This window comes from Carcharodon carcharias, chromosome 11, assembly GCF_017639515.1.
Source record: "Carcharodon carcharias isolate sCarCar2 chromosome 11, sCarCar2.pri, whole genome shotgun sequence".
In the NCBI taxonomy this organism is placed as follows: domain Eukaryota; kingdom Metazoa; phylum Chordata; class Chondrichthyes; order Lamniformes; family Lamnidae; genus Carcharodon; species Carcharodon carcharias.
Window position 1 is genome coordinate 38,890,497 of NC_054477.1, and position 24,180 is coordinate 38,914,676.

Sequence of the window (24,180 nt, forward strand, 5' to 3'; positions counted from 1 at the left end):
TAATGGAGTAAGAAGTAGAAGTTCATGTCAATTCAGTTAGTTCCAATTGGTTTTCACTGGCAATAGCACACCCTGTGGAGAAGCAGGGATTCATTGACAGCAATTTCCAGATTTTTGCATTTAATTGCACATGTGAGGACAGTCTCACCTATTGCAACACACTGGTCAATTTGTAACTGATGCCAACGAAAGATTTTAGTATATGTAACTTTCTTATCACTACACTAGATATATTTAAACCCAATTAATCAAAATGCCTTTATTTTCTGAGTGATTTGAGCAGTAACTTAGTGTTAGCAGCCCTTTGAGGGATTTCAAAGTGTCTTGGATGCTATACATTTAAGCAGCAATTTAAAATACATCAATTATAGTTTAGTGAGACTTCTGCCATGCTCAAGTGCTGATGCTCTCATTTTGCATACCACCACAAGAGAGAAATACATAATCAACAATTACAACTTGAAGTTATGTTGCACATTTAGTATGTTACTTTGAAGAGGAGAGGTTGAGTAGTAGCTAGAGAGATGATTAAAGGAGGTGGCATATAATTGAAAAGATAGTTTTTGAGGGGCTTTTAAAGAACAAGGCAGAAGAGGTTCATAAAGTAAGTTTGAGAGAGTAGATCAAAGATGGATGAAGTTCTACTGTCAGTGGTGGAGCATGGAAACGGTTGTTTCAAAGAAAAGTCAGATTACACAGGAAACCAGGTTGTGTCCAAGACTGGAAGAGATTGCATGGGTAAGGTGGGATGAAGCAATGGAGGGACTTGTAAACGAAGATAATCATTTTGAATCCATTGCATTAGAGGAGCTTGGATCTCATGAAGGTTGGCGAGGACAGAGGTGATGGATGAGTAGTACTTCATGTAGTACCATACGCAAATGTCAAAGCTTTAAACAAGTTGGTGTAATGCAGTAGATGCCATACACTTGGATTTTCAAAAGCTTTTTAGTAAGGTGCCACATGATAGACTCATGACAAAGGTTAGGGCATGTGGAGGCATGGGACAAAAAGTGCTGAATAGATAGCAAATTGGCTAAAAAATAGAACATGGAGAGAAGGGGTAAAGGGTAACTATTCAGACTGGAGGGAAGTAGAAAGCAGTGTTCCATGAAAATCGATGCTAGACCACTATTATTTATAATTTACATTAATGATTTGGACTTAGGAACAAGTAACTCAATAATAAAATTTGCTGATGATGCCAAACTTGAGGCAAATAGATCTCATGCTTTCAAGAACAAGAACAAAGAACAAAGAAAAGTACAGCACAGGAACAGGCCCTTCAGCCTCCAAGGCTGCTCTGATCATATTGCCCCTCAACTAAAACATTTTGCACTTCCAGGGTCCGTATCCTTCTATTCCCATCCTATTCAGGTATTTGTCAAGCTGCCTCTTAAACATCACTATCGTGCCTGCTTCCGTCACCTCCTCTGGCAGTGAATTCCATACACTCACTACACTCTGCGTAAAAAACTTGCCCCGCACATCTCCTCTATAGTTTTCTCCTCTCACCTTAAAACTATGTCCCCTGGTAATTGACTCTTCCACCCTGGGAAAAAGCTTCTATCTACTCTGTTCATGCTACTCATAATTTTGTAAACTTCTATCAAGTCGCCCCTCAATCTCCGTCGCTCTAGTGAGAACAATCCGAGTTTCTCCAACCTCTCCTCATAGCTAATAACCTCCAGACCAGGCAGTGTCCTGGTAAACCTCCTCTGCACCGTCTCCAATGCCTCCATATCCTTCTGGTAATGTGGCGACCAGAATTGCACGCAATATTCCAAGTGTGGCCTAACTAAGGTTCTATACAGCTGCAGCATGACTTCCCAGCTTTTATACTCAATACCCCTGCCAATGAAGGCAAGCATGCCATATGCCTTCCTGACTACCTTATCCACCTGCGTTGCCACTTTCAGTGACCTGTTGACCTGTACACCCAGATCCCTCTGCCCGTCAATGCACTTAAGGGTTCTGCCATTTACTGTATAATTCCTACCTGTATTAGACCTTCCAAATGCATTACCTCACAGTTGTCTGGATTAAACTCAACTATTTCAAAAGAAAACAAAATGAGAACACGAGAGAAAAGGAATAGAAAATACAGTGAAAAGCTGAGATGAGGCAGATGGAGTGGGAGGAGACTCAGGTGGAGTATAAACAACATCACAGCCTAGTTGGGCCTAATGGAATCTTTCTATGGCATACATTCTACGTAATTGTATGTAGTGCTATATAAAGTGAACCTTAAGAAGGCATTAGAGATATCATGTCTGGAGGTAATGAAAGATTAACTAAGTGTTACAGTAGTGGTGATGTGAGTTAAGAGCATAATCAAGCTGTGGGTCACCATTGACCAAAAACGTAACTGAACCAGAATATGTTTTCTCCTAGCTTTGTATCGACAACAAACTTAGATACATTACTCTCTGTCTCTTTGTCTAAGTCATGAATATAGATTGTAAATAGCTGAGGCCCAAGCATTGATACTGTGACACTCCACTAGTTACAGCCTGCCAACTTGCGAATGTCCCATTTAGGCCTACTCTTTGCTTTCTGTCCATTAACCAATCCTCTATCCATGCTAGTAGATTACCCCCAAATCCATGAGCTCTTATCTTGCCTGTTAACCTTTTTTTGTGGTACCTTATTGAATGCCTTATGGAGATCCAGGTACACTACATCCACCTTATGTCCTCAAAAAACTACAATGAATTTGTCAAACACAATTTCCCTCTCATAAAATATGTACCAGTGGTCATGGTACATATTGGTACAAAAGACATAGGTGAGAAAAGGAATGAGGTCCTAAAAGCAGAATATAGGGAGTTAGGAAATAAGTTAAAAAGTAGGACCTCAAAGGTAGCGATCTCAGGATTATTACCAGTGCTAGTCATAGTAGCTGGAGCGAGGTGATCATTCACTAACACACTGATAAGCTCTGGAACATTTAAATAGCTTCTCACTGTGTCAGCCAATGAGTGTGAGTGAGGCACACCGGGATAGTATGTTGCCTCCCTGGTGCTAGGGTCAAGGAATATCATCCTATTCTCATGTGTCCCACCTCATTAATACTGTATTCCTGGGAAACACGCCAGATGGCTGGGGGGGCAGCGTCTGATTCACCCGTCCCACCATCACTTCAGGTCCTCAGGCGCCCTATTTAAAGGGTGCACCTGGAAAAAATAGCTCTCTCTACGGGATTGGAAAATGCTGCAAAGTCATGGCTGCTGAAGGGACAAAACATGCTGCCCCCAAGATAAGAGCTCATGGATTTGGGGGTAATATACTAGCATGGATAGAGGATTGGTTAATGGACAGAAAGCAAAGAGTAGGCCTAAATGGGACATTCTCAAGTTGGCAGGCTGTAACTAGTGGAGTGTCACAGGATCAATGCTTGGGCCTCAACTATTTACAATCTATATTCATGACTTAGACAAAGAGACAGAGAGTAATGTATCTAAGTTTGTTGTCGATACAAAGCTAGGAGAAAACGTATTCTGGTTCAGTTACGTTTTCGGTCAATGGTGACCCACAGCTTGATTAACTTTGTCTTATTTGCTAAGTGCATTGTTAGAACTTCCTTAATAATAGATTCTAGTACTTGCCTGATGACTAATGTCAGGATGACTGGCAAGTAGTTCCCTGTTTTTCTCTCTCCTTCCTTTTTTTAATAGCAGTGTCATATTTGCTAACTTCCAATCTGCTGGGACCATTCCAGAATCAAGAGAATTTTGGAAAATCATTGACAGAGCATCTACTACCTCTGCAGCTATTTCTTTTAGACTCCTGGAGATTTGTAGTATTTCATCAGGTCCTGGAGATTTGTAGTATTTTTTAGTCCCTTAAGTTACTTCTTTGTTGATATTAATTTCCTTAATTGCCTCATGCATAATTCCTAGGCTACCCTATATTCTGCTATGTACCTTGCGTCTTCTACTGTGAAGTGGGACACAAAATATATATTCAATGTCTCTGCCAATTCGTCATTCAGATAATTTCTCCTGTCTCTGACGGTAGATAAAAAATGGCAAACATTTAAAGAATTAATTCATATTTTGCAATAAATATACATTCCCTTAAGGAATAAAAATCCTATGGGAAAAGTGGCCCAACTGTGGCTAACAAGAGACATTATAGATGATATTAGATTAAAGCAAGAGGCTAATAATGTTGCCAAGAAAGAGTAGCAATCCTGGGGATTAGGAGGATTCTAATTTCAGCAAAGGATAACCAAGAAATTGGCCCAGATCTTCCAGTCTCCGGATGCTCAGAGTTTGGATGTACCCCAGAATATGTGCTACAGTATACCTCAAAAGTCCCAACTCAAGGACTCTGTGGGAATTGCCTTGGAATTTCAATTTCCGATGGGCAATTCCTCTACATCTGGAACCTTCCAAAAAGGTCTCTGACTCTGAGTTAGAGTTAGTGACTTCGGAGGGTTCTGACTCAATTACCTGATAGTTACCTGACAAATATTAGACAAGAAAAACCGTGTCTAACTCTTGAGTAACTATACAATTGACCCCTTCCCCATGACTCCCACTCTGACCCCCTGAAGCTCTGACCCCCTCCAACCCACCAATGAACCTTCTGATGCTCTGAACCTCTGACTCTCTGACATATCCCCGATCCTCTGAGCCTCCGACCTCCCAACCCTCCAGCTTGCCCCTGACCCTCCGACTCCCCCTGACCCTCTGACCCCTTCACACCCTCCGATTCTCCCCGACCCTCTGACCCCCCTGACTCTGTGACTGCTCCCTGACCCTTTGACTATCCCCTGACCCTCCGACTTCCCCAATCCTCTGAGTCCCTCAGATCATCCAACCATCCCCGCTGCTCCAACTCAAACCCAACCCTCCAATCGCCTGACCCACTGACTCATCCTCGACCCTCTGACTCCCCCCCTACCCTTCAACTCCCACCTTGGCCCTCCAACTCCCAGTGACCTGACCTGACCTGACCTCACCACCCTGCCACCCTACCCAGCTGGCACCTATCCACCCTGCTACCTACCACCCTGCCATTCTACCCACCCTGCCACTTACCACCCTGCCACCTACAACCCTTCCACCCACCACCTAATTCCCTGCCAAGAACTCCCGCCACCTACCCCCTGCCACCTACCCCCTGACCACCCTATCATCTACCACCCTGCCACCCTACCCACTTATCTATGCCTCACTCACACTCATTGACTGACACAGTGAGAAGCTATTTAAATGTCCCAGAGCTTATCAGTGTGTTAGTGAATGAAGCTAGAGCTGTAAAAAGGGAGCATGACATGGCGTCCCCCGATGATCCTGTCCTATGAAGGAGGACTCTGTGAATAAGTATGCTTTGTGTTTCTGAAGAGGCCCGGTTCAGAAGTCCAGAACAGAAATGCAGAACTCCATCTTAGTGTTAAAAGAAGGGTGATTGCCACGACTCGGAAGATTTGGCCCATTGATAAAGAGAGTATGAGAGTACATCAGAAACAGAGTAAACTAGCTAGAGATGTAACAACAGATTGGAAAAGGTTCTATCAGGTATGCACAAAAAAGTGATTAGCAAAAGTAAATGTGGGTCTGTTAGCGATAGAGACAGGAAACATTATAATGGAGAATAAGGAACTGGTAGAAATATAAAATAAACTATTTGGGTGAATAGTCTCAGATTTGCAATAAGTGCAGTAGCAGTCAGTAAAAAGGACGTTTTACCTGGTGGCCACTATGGCAGGTTTACGCGCATATCATCCTATTCCCACGCGTCCCACCTCATTAATACTGTATTACTGGGAAACACGCCAGATGGCTGGGGGGGCAGCGTCTGATTCACCCGTCCCACCATCACTTCAGATCCTCAGGCGCCCTATTTAAAGGGTGTACCTGGAAAAAATAGCTCTCTCTAAGGGATTGGAAAATGCTGCAAAGTCATGGCTGCCGAAGGGAGGAACCATACTGCCCCCAAATCTAGCGATTACTGGATGCAGTGGAGGCTCGCTATGAAGTCCTCTACTCGCGTGAAGACCAGCAAGCAAAGTGACCAATCCAGCATGGGAGGCAGTGGCAGCAGTGGTCAGTGCCAAAGCCCTGCAAAAGAGGACAGCCACCCATTGCTGAAAGAGGATGAATGATCTCCTCCGTTCCACCTGGGCAAGTCACACTTCTTATCACTCTCAACTCACACACTCACAAACCCACCACACATCCACAGGGATCCCACTTACTGCCAGTTCAAAGGTCTCTGTCACTGTCACTCTCTCACACACACTTTCATCTGCCTTGCAGGTCATGTCCTTAGCCCATCCATGGCACACTTACCACCTACACATGCCAGGCAGGTGTCCTGCTTACCTTCTCTCCCTCTATCTCCATGTAGGACAAGCTAGCACACAACAAAAGGCAAAAGTTGGAAATTGATGGAGGAATGCCCAACATCAAGGTCCTAACAGACTTTGAAAATAGAGTCACCCTGCTGGCCGGCAACAATCTAGACTGTTGCTGTGCTGACCATGAGGTCGGCGATGCTCAATCAAGTGAGGATCCAGCAGTGCAACATTCTTCAGCCAACCATACTGTGAGTCAGTTCCCCTGTTCTGCAGTCCCCTGCCATGCACTAATTATTTCTTCTTGCTTTCACAGGTACAGTTGGGAAGTAGCCGAGGGTGTTCACGAGCCAGGTCCTCAACTCAAGCCTAAAGACACCTCGGAAGAAGAATCTGAAGACACCCTAATTGAAGATCCATCACAATGCTCACCCACAACCTCTACTAATGCAGAGGCATACACTTTGGTGGGACCTAGTTCTAGAATAGCCTTAGGATCACAATCTGATGAGCATATCTAACTGTCTGATCCATAGCAGGCGGCAGTAGCAGGGACCTCCCAGCTTTCTGGCACTTGGAGGACTGCTGGAGGCCAGAAATCTGCTGTGTCCAAGTCAGATGAGGAGCATCTGGACTCAGTCATGTCACAGTTGCTGGAGCTGCAAAGACAAGCTCGGAAACACATGGAAGGGATGTCCACTGCACTCCTCAGATTGCAAGGCATGATGGAGGAGTCTGTCCGCCTTCAATCTGAGATGATAGTGCCAGCATGCCAATGCACCAAGGTCAACACTGGTAGGATGGTGGCCGCCATGGAGACCTTGGTCCAGGACATCAGTCCTGCACTGCTGCGTAGGCCGAACTCCACCACTGACACCATAGTTGGTCTCCAACAGTGTCATGGTGTGAGGGGTGCGTGACAGTTCGATCTCACATCAAGGAGTCAGCCAGGGGCCCTCAGGCACCCACAGGGTGGAGGATCAGCTGGTGCACACCCCAGGGCCATCTACCCAGGTGTGCCTTGTCCATCCAAATCCCCTCTTCCTGTGTCCCCAGCAGCTCCAGCTCCATATGCCCAGGAGGGTGCTACACAGCAGGACCCCGAGAGCAGGCTGGGGCCCTCCAGGTCTCAGCCCTCCAGAAGATGCCTGTCAAGGTCATCATAGACAGTAAATAGCAGTCAGCAGGCTGCCTCCACTCCCCTGTGGATGTGGGGGAGCACGAAGACATAATGGCAGGGTTAGGAAGGTTAAGAAGATGTAGTTGCACAGCCCGGGCATGGGTGCTAATCACTTGTACTTAATGTTCAGGAGTGTAAGTAAACTCCCAGGCATGTTTTCTTGCCTATGGCTCCTTGTTATGATGAGCAGTGTTCCTGGCTCTCAGATGTGAAATCTTGGTGCCCGTACAAGATAAAGGCTGGCATCTCAGACCAGGGCCTCTTCCCTGTGAAGTGTGCAACATTCAGACCAAAGTGACTATCTGATTTCACACTCACTAGAGAAATTAGTGATGCCTGTACCTCAATGGTGCTTGAAGATGACTGCGAGAGGAGTCGGGAGTTGAAGAGAAGCGCGAGAGGAGCCGGGAGCTGAAAAGGAGTATGAGAGGAGCCGGGAGTTGAAGAGAAGCGCAAGAGGAGCCGGGAGTTGAAGAAAAGCGCAAGGGGAGTCGGGAGTTGAAAAGGAGCTGGGAGAGCAGAGGTGACTAAGGGAGTTCGATGAGGAGGGAGCGAGGTGATCCTTTGAGTACCATGAGTATGGTCGGGTAAGAATTTATTACTTTTATCACTTATAGTTCTTAAGTTCTTATTTTGTTCATCATTTGCAAGGGGTACATTCTGTAACAATGAGGAGCAGGGAAGAAGGGCCCTAGAGTAATTGATATTATTTAACATTAAGTATCTTCCAAAAGGTTTAATTTAATTTAAAGGGGTAAGTCATGGAGAGGAGAGCTCAATGCCATGGTGTGCTCCTCCTGATCTATGTGGGAAGCCGGGAATGTTTCCAGTGCCCGGGGCCAGCATGTGTGCGGGAAGTGTCTCCAGCTACAACTCCTGGAAGCCCAGGTTTCGAAGCTGGAGTGGTGACTGGGGACACTGTGGAGCATCTGTGAGGTGGAGAGCATCGTGGATAGCACATATAGAGAGGTGGTCACACCACAGGCTAAGAGTCCACAGGCAGGAAGGGAATGGGTGACCACCAAGCAGAGCAGGAGAACTAGGCAGGCAGGGCAGGAATCTCCTGTGGCTATTCCCCTGCAAAACAGATATAGCGCTTTTGATACTGGGGGGATTGACCTCTCAGGGGAAAGCAGCAACAGCCAAATTCGTTGCACCAAGGTTGGTTCTGCTGCACAGGGGTGGAGTAAAAAGTGTGGGAGTACAATCATTATAGGGCATTCAATTGTAAGGGGAATAGATGGGCCTTTCTGTGGCCTCCAATGAGACTCCGGGATGGTATGTTGCCTCTCTGGTGCTAGGGTCAAGGACGTCTCAGAGCGGCTACAGGACATTCTGAAGGGGGAGGGTGAACAGCCAGTGGTCGTGGTACATATTGGTACAAAAGACATAGGTGAAAAAAGGAATGAGGTCCTAAAAGCAGAATATAGGGAGTTAGGAAATAAGTTGAAAAGTAGGACCTCAAAGGTAGCGACCTCAGGATTACTACCAGTGCTAGTCATAGTAGAAATTGCAGGATGTACCGGATGAATGCATGGCTGAAGAGATGGTGTGAGGTGGAGGGTTTCAGATTCCTGGGACATTGGGACCGGTTCTGAGGGAGGTGGGACCAGTACAAACTGGACGGGTTACACACGGGCAGGACCAGGACTAATGTCCTCGGGGGAATATTTGCTAGAGTTGTTGGGGAGGGTTTAAATTAAAATAGCAGGGGGATGGGAACCTATGCAAGGATTCAGGGGAGGAGGAATCAAGGACAAGAACAAAAGACATAAAGGGGAATAAGAAAAGTGATAGGCAGAGAAATCAAGGGCAAGAATCAAACAGGGCCTCAGTGAAAAATAGTGGGAATGGGACAAATAATGTTAAAAAGACAAGCCTTAAGGCTTTGTGCCTTAACACAAAGAGCATTCGCAATAAAGTGGATGAATTAACTGCGCAAATAATGTAAACAGGTATGATATAGTCGGGATTACGGGGACTTGGCTGCAGGGTGACCAGGGATGGGAACTGAACATCCAAGGGTATTCAGTATATAGGGAGGACAGACAAAAAGGAAAACGCGGTGGAGTTGCATTGCTGGTTAAAGAAGAAATTAATGCAATAGTGAGGAAAGATATTAGCTCTGACGATGTGGAATCCGTATGGGCAGAGCTGAGAAACACTAAGGGGCAAAAAACATTAGTGGGGGTTGTATAAAGACCTTCAAACTGTCGTGGTGATGTTGGGAATGGCATTAAACAGGAAATTAGAGACGCATGCAATAAAGGAACAGCTGTAATTATGGGTGACTTTAATCTACATATAGATTGGGCAAATCAAATTAGTAACAATACTGTAGAGGAGGAATTCCTGGAGTGTATAGGGGATGATTTTCTGGACCAATACGTTGAGGAACCAACTAGAGAACAGGCCATCCTCAACTGGATATTGTGTAATGAGAAAGGAATAATTGGCAATCTATTTTTGCGAGGCCCCTTGGGGATGAGCGGCCATAATATGATAGAATTCTTCATCAAGATGGAGAGTGACGTAGCTGACTCTGAGACTAGGGTCCTGAACCTTAATAAAGGAAACTACAATGGTATGAGGCACGAGTTGGCTGTGATGGATTGGGAAACGTTACTTAAAGGGATGACGGTGGATAGGCAATGGCAAACGTTCAAAGAGCGCATGGGTGAGCTGCAACAATTGTTTATTCCTGTCTGGCGCAAAAGTAAAATAGGAAAAGTGGCCAAACCATGCCTTACAAGGGAAATTAGAGACAGCATTAGATCCAAGGAAGAGGCATACAAATTGTCCAGAAAAAACAACAGACCTGAGAATTGGAAGCAGTTTAGAATTCAGCAAAGGAGGACCAAGGGATTGATTATGAAGGGGAAAATAGTGTACGGGAGTAAGCTTGCAGGGAACATAAAAACTGACTGTAAACGTTTCTATAGGTATGTGAGCAGAAGAAGATTGGTGAAGACAAATGTAGTTCCCTTACAGTCAGAAACAAGGGAATTTATAATGGGGAACAAAGACTTGGCTGACCAACTAAATACATACTTTGGTTCTGTCTTCACAAAGGAGGACACTAATAACATACCAGAAATTTTGGGGAACACACGGTTTAGTCAGAGGGAGGAACTGAAAGAAATCAGTATTAGTAAGGAAATGGTGCTGGAGAAATTGATGGCATTGAAGGCCGATAAATCCCCAGGGCCTGATAATCTACATCCCAGAGTACTTAAGGAAGTGGCCCTAGAAATAGTGGATGCATTGGTGGTCATCTTCCGAGATTCTATAGACTCTGGAACAGTTCCTACTGATTGGAGGGTGGCTAATGTAACCCCACTATTTAAAAAGAGAGGTAGAGAGAAAGCAGGGAATTATAGACCAGTCAGCCTGACATCGGTAGTGGGGAAAATTCTAGAGTCCGTTATTAAAGATTTAATGGCTGAGCACTTGGAAAACGGTGGCAGAATCGGACAGAGTCAGCATGGATTTACGAAAGGGAAATCATACTTGACAAATCTACTGGAATTTTTCAAGAATGTAACTAGTAAAGTTGATGAGGGGGAGCCAGTGGATGTGGTTTATTTGGATTTTCAGAAGGCTTTTGACAAAGTCCCACATAAGAGATTAGTGTGTAAAATTAAAGTGCATGGGATTGGGGATAGTTTAATGAGATGAATAGAAAATTGGTTGGCAGACAGGAAACAAAGAATAGGGATAAATGGGTCTTTTTCCGAATGGCAGACATGACTAGTGGGGTACCGCAGGGATGGGTGCTGGGCCCCAGCTATTCACAATATATAATGATTTAGATGTAGGAACTAAATGTAATAACTCCAAATTTGCAGATGACACAAAGTTGGGTGGGAGGGTGAGCTGTGAGGAGGATGCAGAGATGCTTCAGTGTGATTTGGACAAGCTGAGTGAGTGGGCAAATGCATGGCAGATGCAGTATAATGTGGATTAATGTGAGGTTATCCACTTTGGTAGGAAAAACAGGAAGGCAGATTATTATTTGAATGGCTATAAATTGAGAGAGGGGAATGCGCAATGAGACCTGGGTGTCCTTGTACACCAGTCGCTGAAGGTAAGCATGCAGGTGCAACAGGCGGCCAAAGAAGACAAATGGTTTGTTGGCCTTCATAGCCAGAGGATTCGAGTACAGTAGCAGGGATGTCTTGCTGCAATTATACAGGGCGTTGTTGAGACCACACCTGGAATATTGTGTGTAGCTTTGGTCTCCTTATCTGAGGAAGGATGTTCTTGCTATAGAGGGAGTGCAGCGAAGACTGATTCCTGGGATGGCAGGACTGACATATGAGGAGAGTTTGAGTCGGTTAGGATTATATTCGCTGGGTTTCAAAAGAAAGAGGAGGGATCTCATAGAAACCTATAAAATTCTAACAGGACTAGACAGGGTAGATGCAGGAAGGATGTTCCCGATGGTGGTGGACTCCAGAACCAGGGGTCACAGTCTGAGGATACGGAGTAGACCGTTTAGGACTGAGATGAGGAGAAATTTCTTCACCCAGAGAGTGGTGAGCCTGTGGAATTTGCTAAAGTAGTTGAGACTAAAACATTGTATGTTTTCAAGAAGGAGTTAGATATAGCTCTTGGGGCGAAAGGGATCAAAGGATACGGGGAGAAAGCGGGAGCAGGCTATTGAGTTAGATGATCAGTCATGATTATAATGAATGGCGGAGCAGGCTCGTAGAGCCGAATGGCCTACTCCCGCTCCTATTTTCTATGTTTCTATGGTATTGCTGCCAGAATGTCATGGGCAGGCGTCACAGAGTTCAGTCATTCTCTCCTAGTGCTCTCAGCACCTTTGGGGCGGGGCTGGACCCCCATCTCTTCAGCATCTGTGACCAGTGACGCTGTGCTTCTGATGGGGTCAGGTGCTTAAGGCTGACAAAGTATCAGATTCGTTTAAAGTTTTACGGCTGCATCTCCATGATATGACCCTGATCACAGAGCGCAACCGAGCTGCCCTCAGCCAGGCAAGAGTCAGACATTCACAGAGGCAATGTTCTCACTGCTTGTTGTCATCATCCTCATGGAATCTAGCAACTATTAGAGCCTCCATTGTGTCTCCATGACATGAGCCTAAGCATTGAGGGTATGTGCGCTACCATCAGCCACACAGGAGTCAAACATTCACAGATGCAAGGTGAGGATGTCAGGACTGACCTCACTGCATCTCGTCATCATCCTCCATGAATATTGCGGCTATCAGGCCTCTCAAGCACGCCTGCCTTGTCTGGCCAGTGATGGCTTCATCTTCACCTTCAAGAGTCACATTATCGTCATCTCCTTCAACATCCTCCTCATCAGAGGATGCATGCAGCTCCTCCATCTTCTCCTCAGTAAAGTCCTCCCTCCATTGCAGTGGCAGGTTGTGGAGCACGCAGCAAGTGACGATGATGTGTGACACCCTCTGGGGACTGTATTGCAGTGCTGTACCGAACCTGTCGACACACTTGAACCTCATTTTCAAGATGCTTATCATTTGCTCCACTGAAGTCCGGGCCACAGCATGAGCTTTGTTAAGCTGTTGCTCTGCTGCAGTCTTCAGTGATACTGGTTCTCAGTCATCTGCAGGAATGACAGGCGTTGTCTATAGACCCTGGGTCTAGCTAGGAACCTCCAAGTGATGTAGATCTTCAGCTGCTTGTGCAGCAGGCCCTGCATTGCCTTCATCTTGAAGGAATTGCTCCTCCCTTTGCCGAGCCAAGCACCTCCTCTGAGCCCTTCTTTTTCTCTGGCCTCTGTAAGCCATGAAGCAAACTGTTAAATCACCAGGCTCCATGGTCCTGATGTTCTCCTCCTGCAGGATCAAAGAGAGAGATGCATGTGTTAGCATAGGTGTCCTAAGAACCTCTCTTGGTTAAGTCTGAAGGCCCCTTCATGCATGCAGGAGAGTGCTGGCCACCACTTGAATGGACAGTGTGTAGTGCTCTCATTGACTGTCCAAAACCCCATGCACCTCCGCCCCACTGCACTTGACTGATTGGTGGCAGCTTCGGCCACTAGACTGCATGCTCTGTTAACTTAAACCATAATCGATACTGGTCCAAACCTTAATAAAAACATTGCATCTCCACCAGTGACTGCGTCATGGCCATCCTTTGCAAGGGGAATGTTATGACACAGCAGTTGATAAAAGCTGTTATTTAAAATCCCAGAGGGAAACTTTAAACAACTGTCATAACCTATATTTTCAAGTGGTATGTTGTGAGTTGCAGTGCTAAATTCAAGAATAAGACCACTGATTCTCGAGACGTTTTTATATCAAACTACGTGAGACATTTATTAATTTACATAAGTTAAACATATACACTTGGCTATAAATTACTGCTATCATAACTTTCTAAAAAATCCCAAATTGATCTCTACTAAGGCAACAACAACCCATAGACTTTAAGCAGACACCAGGCTAAGCATTTTCACCTTACAAATTCAAAATCAGGTTCCTTTAACTTTGGTTCCTTTGCAGACAGTTGTTTGCTTACAGCTGCTTTGATGTTATGTGCCTCTGCCCTGTACACATAAAACTGCTTTCTGTTATGCCCAACACTTCTCATTGAATGTAAATTTTCATTGTATCATCAGGCCCTTTGAACTCCACCTCTTCTAACAATGAAACCCCTTTCATAGTACCAATTTTATTAGTAATATAAATATCGATTGTTGCCTCCTAGCTAGGTGCAAGATTTCACTCCCATTCTTGAATGCTCTATTCAACAAAATGCAAATGGACCTTTACTTCTGTTTCTATCTCAAAACTATTATACATCAAAGCACCCAGACTAGCTGGCTTTAAGCTAATTATAAAACGCACAGACACATCCACAGACTAAGTCTCTATTTAAAAAAAAAATTTCCAATAATATTATAAACAGTAATAGCATCATGACAGGGAACAACTTGCCCATTCGGCCAATTGCTCTGCTGTCCCCTAAAATGTACATTAATGTGCAGCCTATGGCTAAGGGATGAAAAGTTCTGGAACATTTTGTGACACTTTCAAGCTTTTGCATTGCTTGGGCAGCCAGAAAAGCTTCAGAGGCCCAACTCCAAGCTTGTCAGTGGAGCTGCAGCTGAACAGTCTCAGCTGCGGAAGAATGCTCACTTTTAATAATCTTTTCCAAGTCCGTGGTTGCTTGTTGCTTCATTCTGCACTCCTCCGCAACCCCCCCCCCCCACCCCAAACCCCTTCCTCCCATCTGGCATGTGCTTTAGTATTTCCTTCAGTCTGTGCTGCCTTGCACCCTGCCATCCCCCCACCTTGCCCTGGTACCGCACTGAAAGCCAGCAAGGAGAAAAGCTTGCTTGTGCCCTCGTTGAATGCACGGTGCCTCTTCCTTGATGTCCTATGAACGATGCTCGCGAGCACTGCGTAAGGTTGTGTGCACTCTTCTCTGAGTTCCCCTCCAAGTTCAGGTTGCCAGGTGCCTTTTAAAGGCAGCCGTGATGCATACCATTCTGAAGTCATGCCGAGGTGGGTGGTAAATCTTTCATGGGGGTCTGATTCCAGCGAGCAGGGATTAAAATTAGATGCAAATGTGTTAAAATGATGCCCCTGACATGCAGCGGCAGGAAACATGGCTCGCCTTTGAAGGGTGGAGCGCATGATTGCAAACTAGTTTCATGATGGTGTAAAACCGATTTTTGGCCTTCTCGGCCTATTGCTGCCCCCGCCCACCATGACACCCGACCCTGAAAGGGCCAGAAAATTCTGGCCTTTGTATCTGCCGCCCTGGCAGAAGACACAGAAACATTCCAGAAATAGTGGGGAATCATTGGTCTAGCAAGAATAAGAAACTTAAAGAAATGAGTATTAGCAAAGAAGTAGTACTGAAGAAATTAATGGAACTAAAAGCCAACAATCCCCTGGACTTGATGGCCGGCATGCTAGGGTTTTAAAAGAGGTGGTTGCAGGGATATTGGATGCACAGGGTTTGATCTTCCAGAATTCTCTAGATTCTAGAACAGTCCCCATGGATTTAAGAAAAACATAACCCCATTATTCAAGAAAGAAGAAAGAAAGAAAATGGGGAGCCATAGGCCAGTTAGCCTGACATCAGGAGCGGGGGAAATGCTAAAATTATTATTAAGGATTTGGTAACACGGCACCTAGAAAATTCTATCGTAATTAGGCAGAGTCAAGACAAACTTATCAAAAGGGAAATCATGTTTGACAAATCTGTTCAAGTTTTTGTTTGTTTAACTAGCAGGGGTGGATAAGGGAAAGCCAGTGTATATGGTCTATTTGGATTTTCAAAAAATATTTGATAAGGTGCCACACAAGAGGTTATTATACAAGTTAGGCTCATGGGATTGGAGGTTGTATATTAGCTTGAATTGAAGATTGGTTAATGGATAGAAAACAAGAGAGTAGGAATAAATAGCTCATTTTCAGTTTTGTAGTTTTGAACCGGCAGGCTATCCCAAGGATTAGTGTTTCTGAGCCTCAACTATTCACAATTTATATCAATGATTTAGATGAGGGGACTAAGTGTAATGTATCCAAGTTTGTTGACAACACAAAGTTAGGCGGAAAGTAAGCTGTGAGGAGTGCATAAACAGGTTTCAAAGGAACATAGGCAAGTTGAGTGATTGGGTCTTGGAGAGACCACACCTTGGTCCTGTATGCAGTTTTGGTCTTCTTACTTAAGATTATACTTGCCTTATGGGAGTGCAACAAAGATTCACAAACATTTAACTGAGGAAATTTCTCCTCATCTCAGTGCTAAATTGGCTAACTCCTTATTCTGAGACTATGACCCCCCTAGTTGTAGACTTCCTAGCTGGGGAAATATTCTCATCATCCCGGGTATGTTTACAGTGGGGTTGTGGGGGTGGGGGGGGGGAGGTGGGCTGCTGCAGGGAGTGGCACGTAAAATAGGGCAGATGCCCACTCCACCATCTTCCAGCCCACCACTCCATAATATGGTAGGGTGGGTGGGCACTGAAATTGGCAGCCTGCCTGCCATATTTAAATAAATAATCAATGGTCATTTAAACTTGTTAACAAGCCAATTGATCCCAATAATACTCTGCCCACACCATAATATGTTTGGCGTAGGTAGTCGGATGGGAGTGGGCTGGCCGTTTCATTGAAAAGTTTTTAAGAGGGCGGAAAGAAAGGTGGGGTACTATGTTCAGAGGGTGCCCTTTGCACATTGGGAGCAGCACCCCAAGGGTAGTACCTCCCCTTTACCCACCTGTTCTCTAAAACTCACTACCCTCACCCCACCCGGCCCCCCTCCCTAAGCTGGCCAAACCCTCCCTGTCCAATATGCCAGATTTAGCTCACTCTGGGATTCGGTGGGTCTTCTTGGAAATGGTTACAGTCCTGGTAGCTCCCACTAATGGGATCTTGGCATTGCCAGGACTGCTGGAGCTGCCAGCTATTGTGATCAGTTGGCAGCTCCCAAAGGTGGGACTTCCTTCACAGTGAGTGGCAGAAGTCCCATTGTCAAGCCATTTAGCCCGCCCACAGGGCTGACATGGACCAATGCGGCTTCCAACCAACTTTGCTTCCAGGGGGAAAGCTGTCCACCCTCCATAATATGCAGCCCAAAGGTTCGCTAGATTGCTTACTGGAATGAAAGGATTGAACTATGAGGAGAGATTGAGTTGACTAGGCCTATACTCTTAATAATGTAGAAGAATGAGAGGTGATCTCATTGAACATATAAAATTCTTTTTGCTTTTATTAAATTCTTATGGGACTTGATGCTATGAGGATATTTCCCCTGGCTAGGAAGTCTACAGCTAGGGGGCCATAGTCTCAGAATTGAGGGGTTAACCATTTTAGGACTGAGATGAGGAGAAATTTCTTCAGTAAATGTTCGTGAATTTTTGGAATTATCTACCGCAGAGAGGTCTGGTTAATGCTCAGTTGTTGAATATATTCCAGACAGAAGTCAAAAGATTTCGGATACTGAGGATATTAAGAGATTTGGGGATAGTGCAGGAAGGTAGAGTAGAAGTAATTGATCAGCCGTGATCTTATTGAATGGTGGAACATGTTCTAATTCAGAAAGTCAGGCAGTAAAGGTTGGAATTGTAGCCTAATCTTTACTCACTTTATAATTTTTTTATTTACAGAAATACACATTACAGCCATGCACCTCTGAACCTAAAAAGCAGTTTCAGTCTGTTCCTGTGTAACTCTTTTGAGTATAAACATGTTTTCATCTGTTCCTATTCAGATGAAATTACATTGTTTCATAATTTGCCATGGTGAGATTTGAACTCTTGATTCTCTCTCTACAGATGCTGTCAGACCTGCTGAGTTTTTCCAGCATTTTCTGTTTTTGTTTGTAACTCCTTCAAGTACAAACATGTTTCCATCTGTTCCTATTCAGATGAAATTACATTTGTTTCATAGTTTGCCATTGTGAGATTTGAACTCTTGATAATCTTTTAAATGAAAACCAAATCAACAAAATTGGGATAAATCAGGCACAGCCCCTAATTCAGGTCAGCTGTAAAATCAAGAACAAATTTTAAAGGAAACTTACAAACTTTAAATCAAAATGTGATTAAAGGGGTCAACAAAACACCCCAGTCCCCGCGGTGCCCACTGAGCACGGAAGGCCTTGAGAGTGCCAGCAGACACCGTGTGCTTCCTCTCCAGGGACATCCGGCAGCGAACGTAGCCGCGGAAGAGGGACAAACAATCGGGCGGGACTCCCCCGTTGATCGCCCGCTGCCTGGACCTGTTAATGGCCAACTTGGCCAGGCCCAGGAGCAGGTTCACAAGGAGGTCCTCCTCCTTCCCGACCCCCTTCCGCACTGGATGCCCATAGATCAGTCATAGTTTGCCATTGTGAGATCTGAACTCTTGATGTGATCTTTGTGGTTTAGCATCTCTTTCTTTTGTAACTCTTTCAAGTACAAACCCATTTCCATCTGTTTCAGATGAAGTTACATTGTTTCATAGTTTGCCATTGTGAGATTTGAACGCTTGATGGTATTGAGGAGGACCTGGATGTGCTTGTAACTCTTTCGAGTACAAACACGTTTCTATCTGTTCTTATTCAGATGAAATTACATTGTTTCATAGTTTGCCATTGTGAGATTTGAACTCTTGATAATCTTTTAAATCTTTTAAATTACAAACCCGTTTCCATCTGTTTCAGATGAAGTGACATTGTTTCATAGTTTGCCATTGTGAGATTTGAACTCTTGATCTCTTGATACTCTTTTGAGTAAACCTGTTTCCATCTGTTTCAGATGAAGTTACATTGTTTCATAGTTTGCCATTGTGAGATTTGAACTCTTGATACTCTTTTGAGTAAACCTGTTTCCATCTGTTTCAGATGAAGTTACATTGTTTCATAGTTTGCCATTGTGAGATTTGAACTCTTGATCTTAGGGTTACAAACCCAGTACCATAACCACTTGGCTAACTGAATCCCCAAGTAATGCCCATTACCTGAAACCAATTAAATGCTCAATTGCTAGGCAATTAATGGAGCAGACTCAAAGGGTCAAATGATCCACTCCTGTTCCTATTTCTTATGTTCTAAAATATTAAGAAGCAGAAATAAATAGGCCTGTTGATTGTTCTACTTTCTCTTGCAACCCAGGCATTTTATTAAAACTCATTTTGTTGTCATAAGTTGGTTTGCTTTTTAATTTGGAGTGTGTTTCTGTTTAAATAAATTATCAATTAGATTTGTTACGCTACAGATCTTTCACATTTTGATTTTGTATTGTTTCATAAAAATTTTTTTGGGGGGGATTTATGACAATAATATGTAGCTCACATCAATTAACACAGAAAAGTCCTTGACAATATTGAAGCTCATAGGCACTGTAGACCACTCAGGTAATCACAATGAAGTCATTTACAATATGCCAGTGTGTTCCCTAAGGACCAGAAAGGCTGGCAATCACACTTTGACATAAGGCTACCACTTCTAGTGTCAATTTGAAGCTACTGCAGTTACATTCTTTCTAGTAGTGAGAGGAGCTCCTGCATCTGCAATGCTCCATCATCACAGTAAGCTGTTTCTTCCTGAGACTAAAACAAGAGCAACACACATTTTTAAAGACCCCAATCACTCAGAACCAAGGCAAGTAAGCAAGGTGAATCCATTGTCTTACACTAGTCTCTTAGCTAGTTTTTGGTTATGTTTTAGTAGCCACACTAGCTGAATGTTTAATTGTTTATTTTGCTTCAAAACTGTTTTATGCTGTTTTATTGGTTTAATACGGTTTGTTTTATTTTTTCTTTTCTCACTGCTGCTCCTGGACACAAAGGTCATTTTATTCTGGATTTGGCTTCCTCTGTGGCTCTGTGTACAAATGTCAAAGCATTAATTGCTGAGTGGAACATTCATAGTCACCTCTATATAATCTGTAGGAATTCTGAACACTGCTGGGTGCCTTTAGTCATAAATATTGGAAATGTCTACTGCTGAAACAGCTATTGATTTATTCAGTAGGAACTCTGGAAATCAGACAACTGATGAACCCGACCTAACGTCCATCAACACTGCCATGGATTTGTCATCTACCAGCCACTTATCTAATGTCTTTGTGTATTTGTCAATTTTCTTCACTTTGCTGGCTTTTTTGTTATTACTGCTGTTAATTGCATTGCAGAGGCTTAAGAATTTCATTGTTTCCAGTTCCTCATGTCCTGAATGTACAAGCAACACAGGGAGTTCTATCACCAATCAGGAAGTGTGTAGCCTTTCATTGAGGACATCTGGTTTCTCAGCTCTCTCAAGTTAAGTAAGAATAAATAAACAGAGATATTAATCTTAAAGTTCAAAATAAAAAAATAATTACCAAAAACTGTTCTGTTTTTATGCTGAATCAATAGACTTGGAAAGTACAAATATATGAATTGTAATCATTCAGTTATCTTAAGGATTCCAATTTTTAAAATATATTTTAATCTTAAAACATTATCACATTGAAAACAAACTAATAATATTCATAAAATAATGTAGTCAAATGCAAAGGAATACTTCAAAATACTTACATCTTGGTGCTAATGTTAAATAGTAGAGTAATTTCCTGATTAAGTCAATAACCTACTTACCACAACATTTTATTTGCTTAAAGGTGGATTAGCACCCTTTCTGGGAGTGAAACAAGCTAGGAGGTTCTTGCACATCATGTCATACACAAAAAACTCAACACATATAGTATCATTTTCCTTTGTGAGTTAAGCCACTGCATTGTGTATAATACAATGGTGAGTTGTAATCTGGAATGCACTGCCTAAAAGGATGGTGGAAGCTGATTCAATAATAACTTTCAAAAGGGGATTGGATAAATACATGAAAGGGAAAAAATTGCAGAGCTTTGTGGAGAAGGCAGGGGAACGGGATAATTGGATTGTTCTTTCAAAGAGCCAGCTCAGGCATAATGAGCTAATTGGCCTCATTCTGTGCTGTATCATTCTATGATTCTATAAAAAAAACATGCCAATCTGCTTTTTATGGGAATTATATTGAAACATTTCTAAGAATTTGCAGCTGTACATTTTTTTGGATACTTTTTAATGAACAATGACTATTGATAAAAATCTAATCTGCTTTATATTGTAGTAACTTGCTGTACTTTTACAGATTGCAAAAATGACAATTTGTGTAACTTTTCTCTTTATTCATTCACGGAATGTGGGCTTCACTGGCTGGGCCAGCATTTATTGTCCATCTCTAGTTGCCCTTGAGAAGGTGGTGGTGAACTGGCTTCTTGAACCGCTGTAGGCCATGTGGTGTAGGTACACCCACAGTGCTGTTAGGAAGGGAGTTCCAGGATTTTGACCCAGCGACAATGAAGGAATGGCGATATATTTCCAAGTCAAGATGGCGAGTGACTTGGAGGGGAACTTCCAGGTGGTGGGGTTCCCATCTATCTGCTGCCCTTGTCCTTCTAGATGGTAGTGGTCGTGGGTTTGGAAGGTGCTGTCTAAGAAGCCTTGGTGAATTCCTGCATTATTCAGAAGGTTACAATGATTTGGTCTGTAAATGATATACTGGGACAAAAATGTTACTTATCAGAATTAAATGTAAGTTATCCAGATAACCATTCATATGAAAGCAATAATCATTTATGGCGAGTAGGTTGTAAAATTGTGGCAAGACTTCATGGATTGTCTTATTAATACTGCTAGGTCCCAATGTGCCCAGAGGTAGTTTCCAGAACCTTTTTATTAAATCTATCCCTTTCCATTTATTCCTTCAGTTTCAATCTTACAATTTTCTCAGCAAGTCTTGTTACCATTTAATGTCTATGGGCCTAAAATTGTGCCCTTGTATTGGTGTATCTTAGGATTTGCTGCTGGTCAGCATTTAGACTCTTATTTTCCAGGGAATATGTGGCCTCCTTCTTCTTTCAACCAAAATGCACCACCTCATATTTATCTATATTGAAATTATTTAGCCATTTACATGTCCATTGTACAAGTTTATTGTGAGTATTTGGGGTCTTGAATAAACAGGTATTTTCTGTCTAGTATAGAACCTTTATGAGATTAGCTAAGCAGCATTGCTACCTTCAAAAACAGTTCCTCTGACATGTCCTCCTTCCTTAACCAAGGTTTTCCACCCAGGGTCGTTGACAGGGCCCTCAACCGTGTCCGGCCCATCTCCCGCGCATCCGCCCTCACGCCTTCTCCTCCCTCCCAGAAACATGATAGGGTTGCCCTTGTCCTCACTAATCACCCCATCAGCCTCCGCATTCAAAGGATCATCCTCTGCCATTTCTGCCAACTCCAGCATGATGCCACCACCAAACACATCTTCCCTTCACCCTTCCTGGCTGCATTCCATAGGGATAGTTCCCTCCGGGACACCCTGGTCCACTCCTCCATCACCCCCTACTCTTCAATCCCCACCTATGGCACCTCCCCTTGCCCACGCAAAAGATGCAACACCTGCCCCTTCACTTCCTCTCTCCTCACCGTCCAAGGGCCCAAACATTCCTTTCAAGTGAAGCAGCATTTCACTTGCATTTCCCCCAACTTAGTCTACTGCATTCATTGCTCCCAATGCGGTCTCCTCTACATTGGATAGACCAAACGTAAACTGGGCGACCGCTTTGCAGAACACCTGCGGTCTGTCCGCAAGAATGACCCAAACCTCCCTGTCGCTTGCCATTTTAAAACTCCACCCTGCTCTCTTGCCCACATGTCTGTCCTTGGCTTGCTGCATTGTTCCAGTGAAGCCCAATGCAAACTGAAGGAACAGCACCTCATCTTCCAACTAGGCACTTTACAGCCTTCCGGACTCAATATTGAATTCAACAACTTTAGTTCTTGAACTCCTTCCTCCATCCCCACCCTCTTTCTGTTTCTTCCCTCTTCCTTTTGTTTTGTCCAATAATTTATATAGATTTTTCTTTTCCCACCTATTTCCATTATTTTTAAATCTTTTATGCCCTGCTAGCCTTTCCACCCCACCCCCACTAGAGCTGTACCTTGAGTGCCCTACCATCCATTCTTAATTAGCACATTTGTTTAGATAATATCACCACTATCAATGCCTCTGTGTTCTTTTGTTCTTTTGTCTGTGACATCTTTTGATTATCTGCTCCTATCACTGCTTGCTTGTCCCTACAACCACACCACACCCCCCCGCCACTTCTCTCTCTCTCTCTCTCTCTCTCTCCACCCCCCCCCACCCCCCCCCACCACCACCCCCCACCTTAAACCAGCTTATATTTCACCCCTTTCCTAAGATTCACTCAGTTCTGTTGAAGGGTCATGAGGACTCGAAACGTCAACTCTTTTCTTCTCCGCCGATGCTGCCAGACCTGCTAAGTTTTTCCAGAATAATTCCGTTTTTGTTTTAGATTTCCAGCATCCCCAGTTTTTTGTTTTTAAACAGCATTGATTCTCTCTCTGGAAAAATAATTTCTAAACGCTTTGACCTCTGAATAGTCTTCAGAAACAACAAGTTCAGGCTGCCATGCTGACATCCCTACCAGCTTAGGAATGGCATCCTGTGCCATTCTCATCTATGCAAGTGTTTAAAAAGGTGCAGGATATGACCCTCAGCATGATGTAAACTTAAAAGCTGACCTCGAGCAGGGTGATGAATGGGAGGGTGGGGAGGCTGGTGGTAACCATCCTGACAGTTTTGGGTACATGTCCTGTATACATTGGTCAGAAGGGTTTGGATAGGTGATCGACACTTTGTAAGCTACCAGCCCTTAGAAAAAAGGTACATTAACAAGTGCTCAGGCACAAGGGCCATGTCCTGGTGGGGTCCTGATGAGGTGCTGCTGAAGTGCTGGTGAGGTGGCAGTGCTCATTGGGCAGCTGCCTTCTTCAGATGGAAAACGGTTGAGGAGGAGAAGAAAGATCGAGGGAAGAGCTCCTTACCACTTCAGCTAGAAAGCAGAATGCTGTTATCACAAGCTCCCGAGATCAACACATTTTGTGGCAACTGTCTGTTTGTCCTCTGGAATCACTAAACTGTTCTCAATTGTCACGGGTTGTGGACTTTTTCTGTCTAATTAGTTAATGTATTATATCTAAACTGTTGTTTCTTAATAAACTTAAATGATCTTAAAGTTACTTATGACTAGTCAACTGCCTTTTTAGTTATCTGTGGGCCTGAATCCCAGAATCTTGCATTATTAACTCTGCCTTATATTTTGTCACAACTTCCTCAGTATTAACTATTGCTTCCCAATTTGTTGTCTTTCACAAATT

General features: G+C 43.8%; 1 protein-coding gene across 1 annotated transcript in view; it reads left to right on the plus strand.

Moving 5' to 3' along the window:
• LOC121284497 (serine-rich and transmembrane domain-containing protein 1) overlaps positions 1–20,243 on the plus strand; it is a 44,256-nt gene extending 24,013 nt beyond the window's left edge. Inside the window, exon 2 of the mRNA XM_041200031.1 lies at positions 19,767–20,243. Within this exon, the coding sequence (XP_041055965.1) occupies positions 19,914–20,243 (330 nt within the window). The 5' untranslated portion in view covers positions 19,767–19,913. The remainder of the gene's footprint in view (positions 1–19,766) is intronic.
• The last annotated feature ends 3,937 nt before the right edge of the window (positions 20,244–24,180 follow it).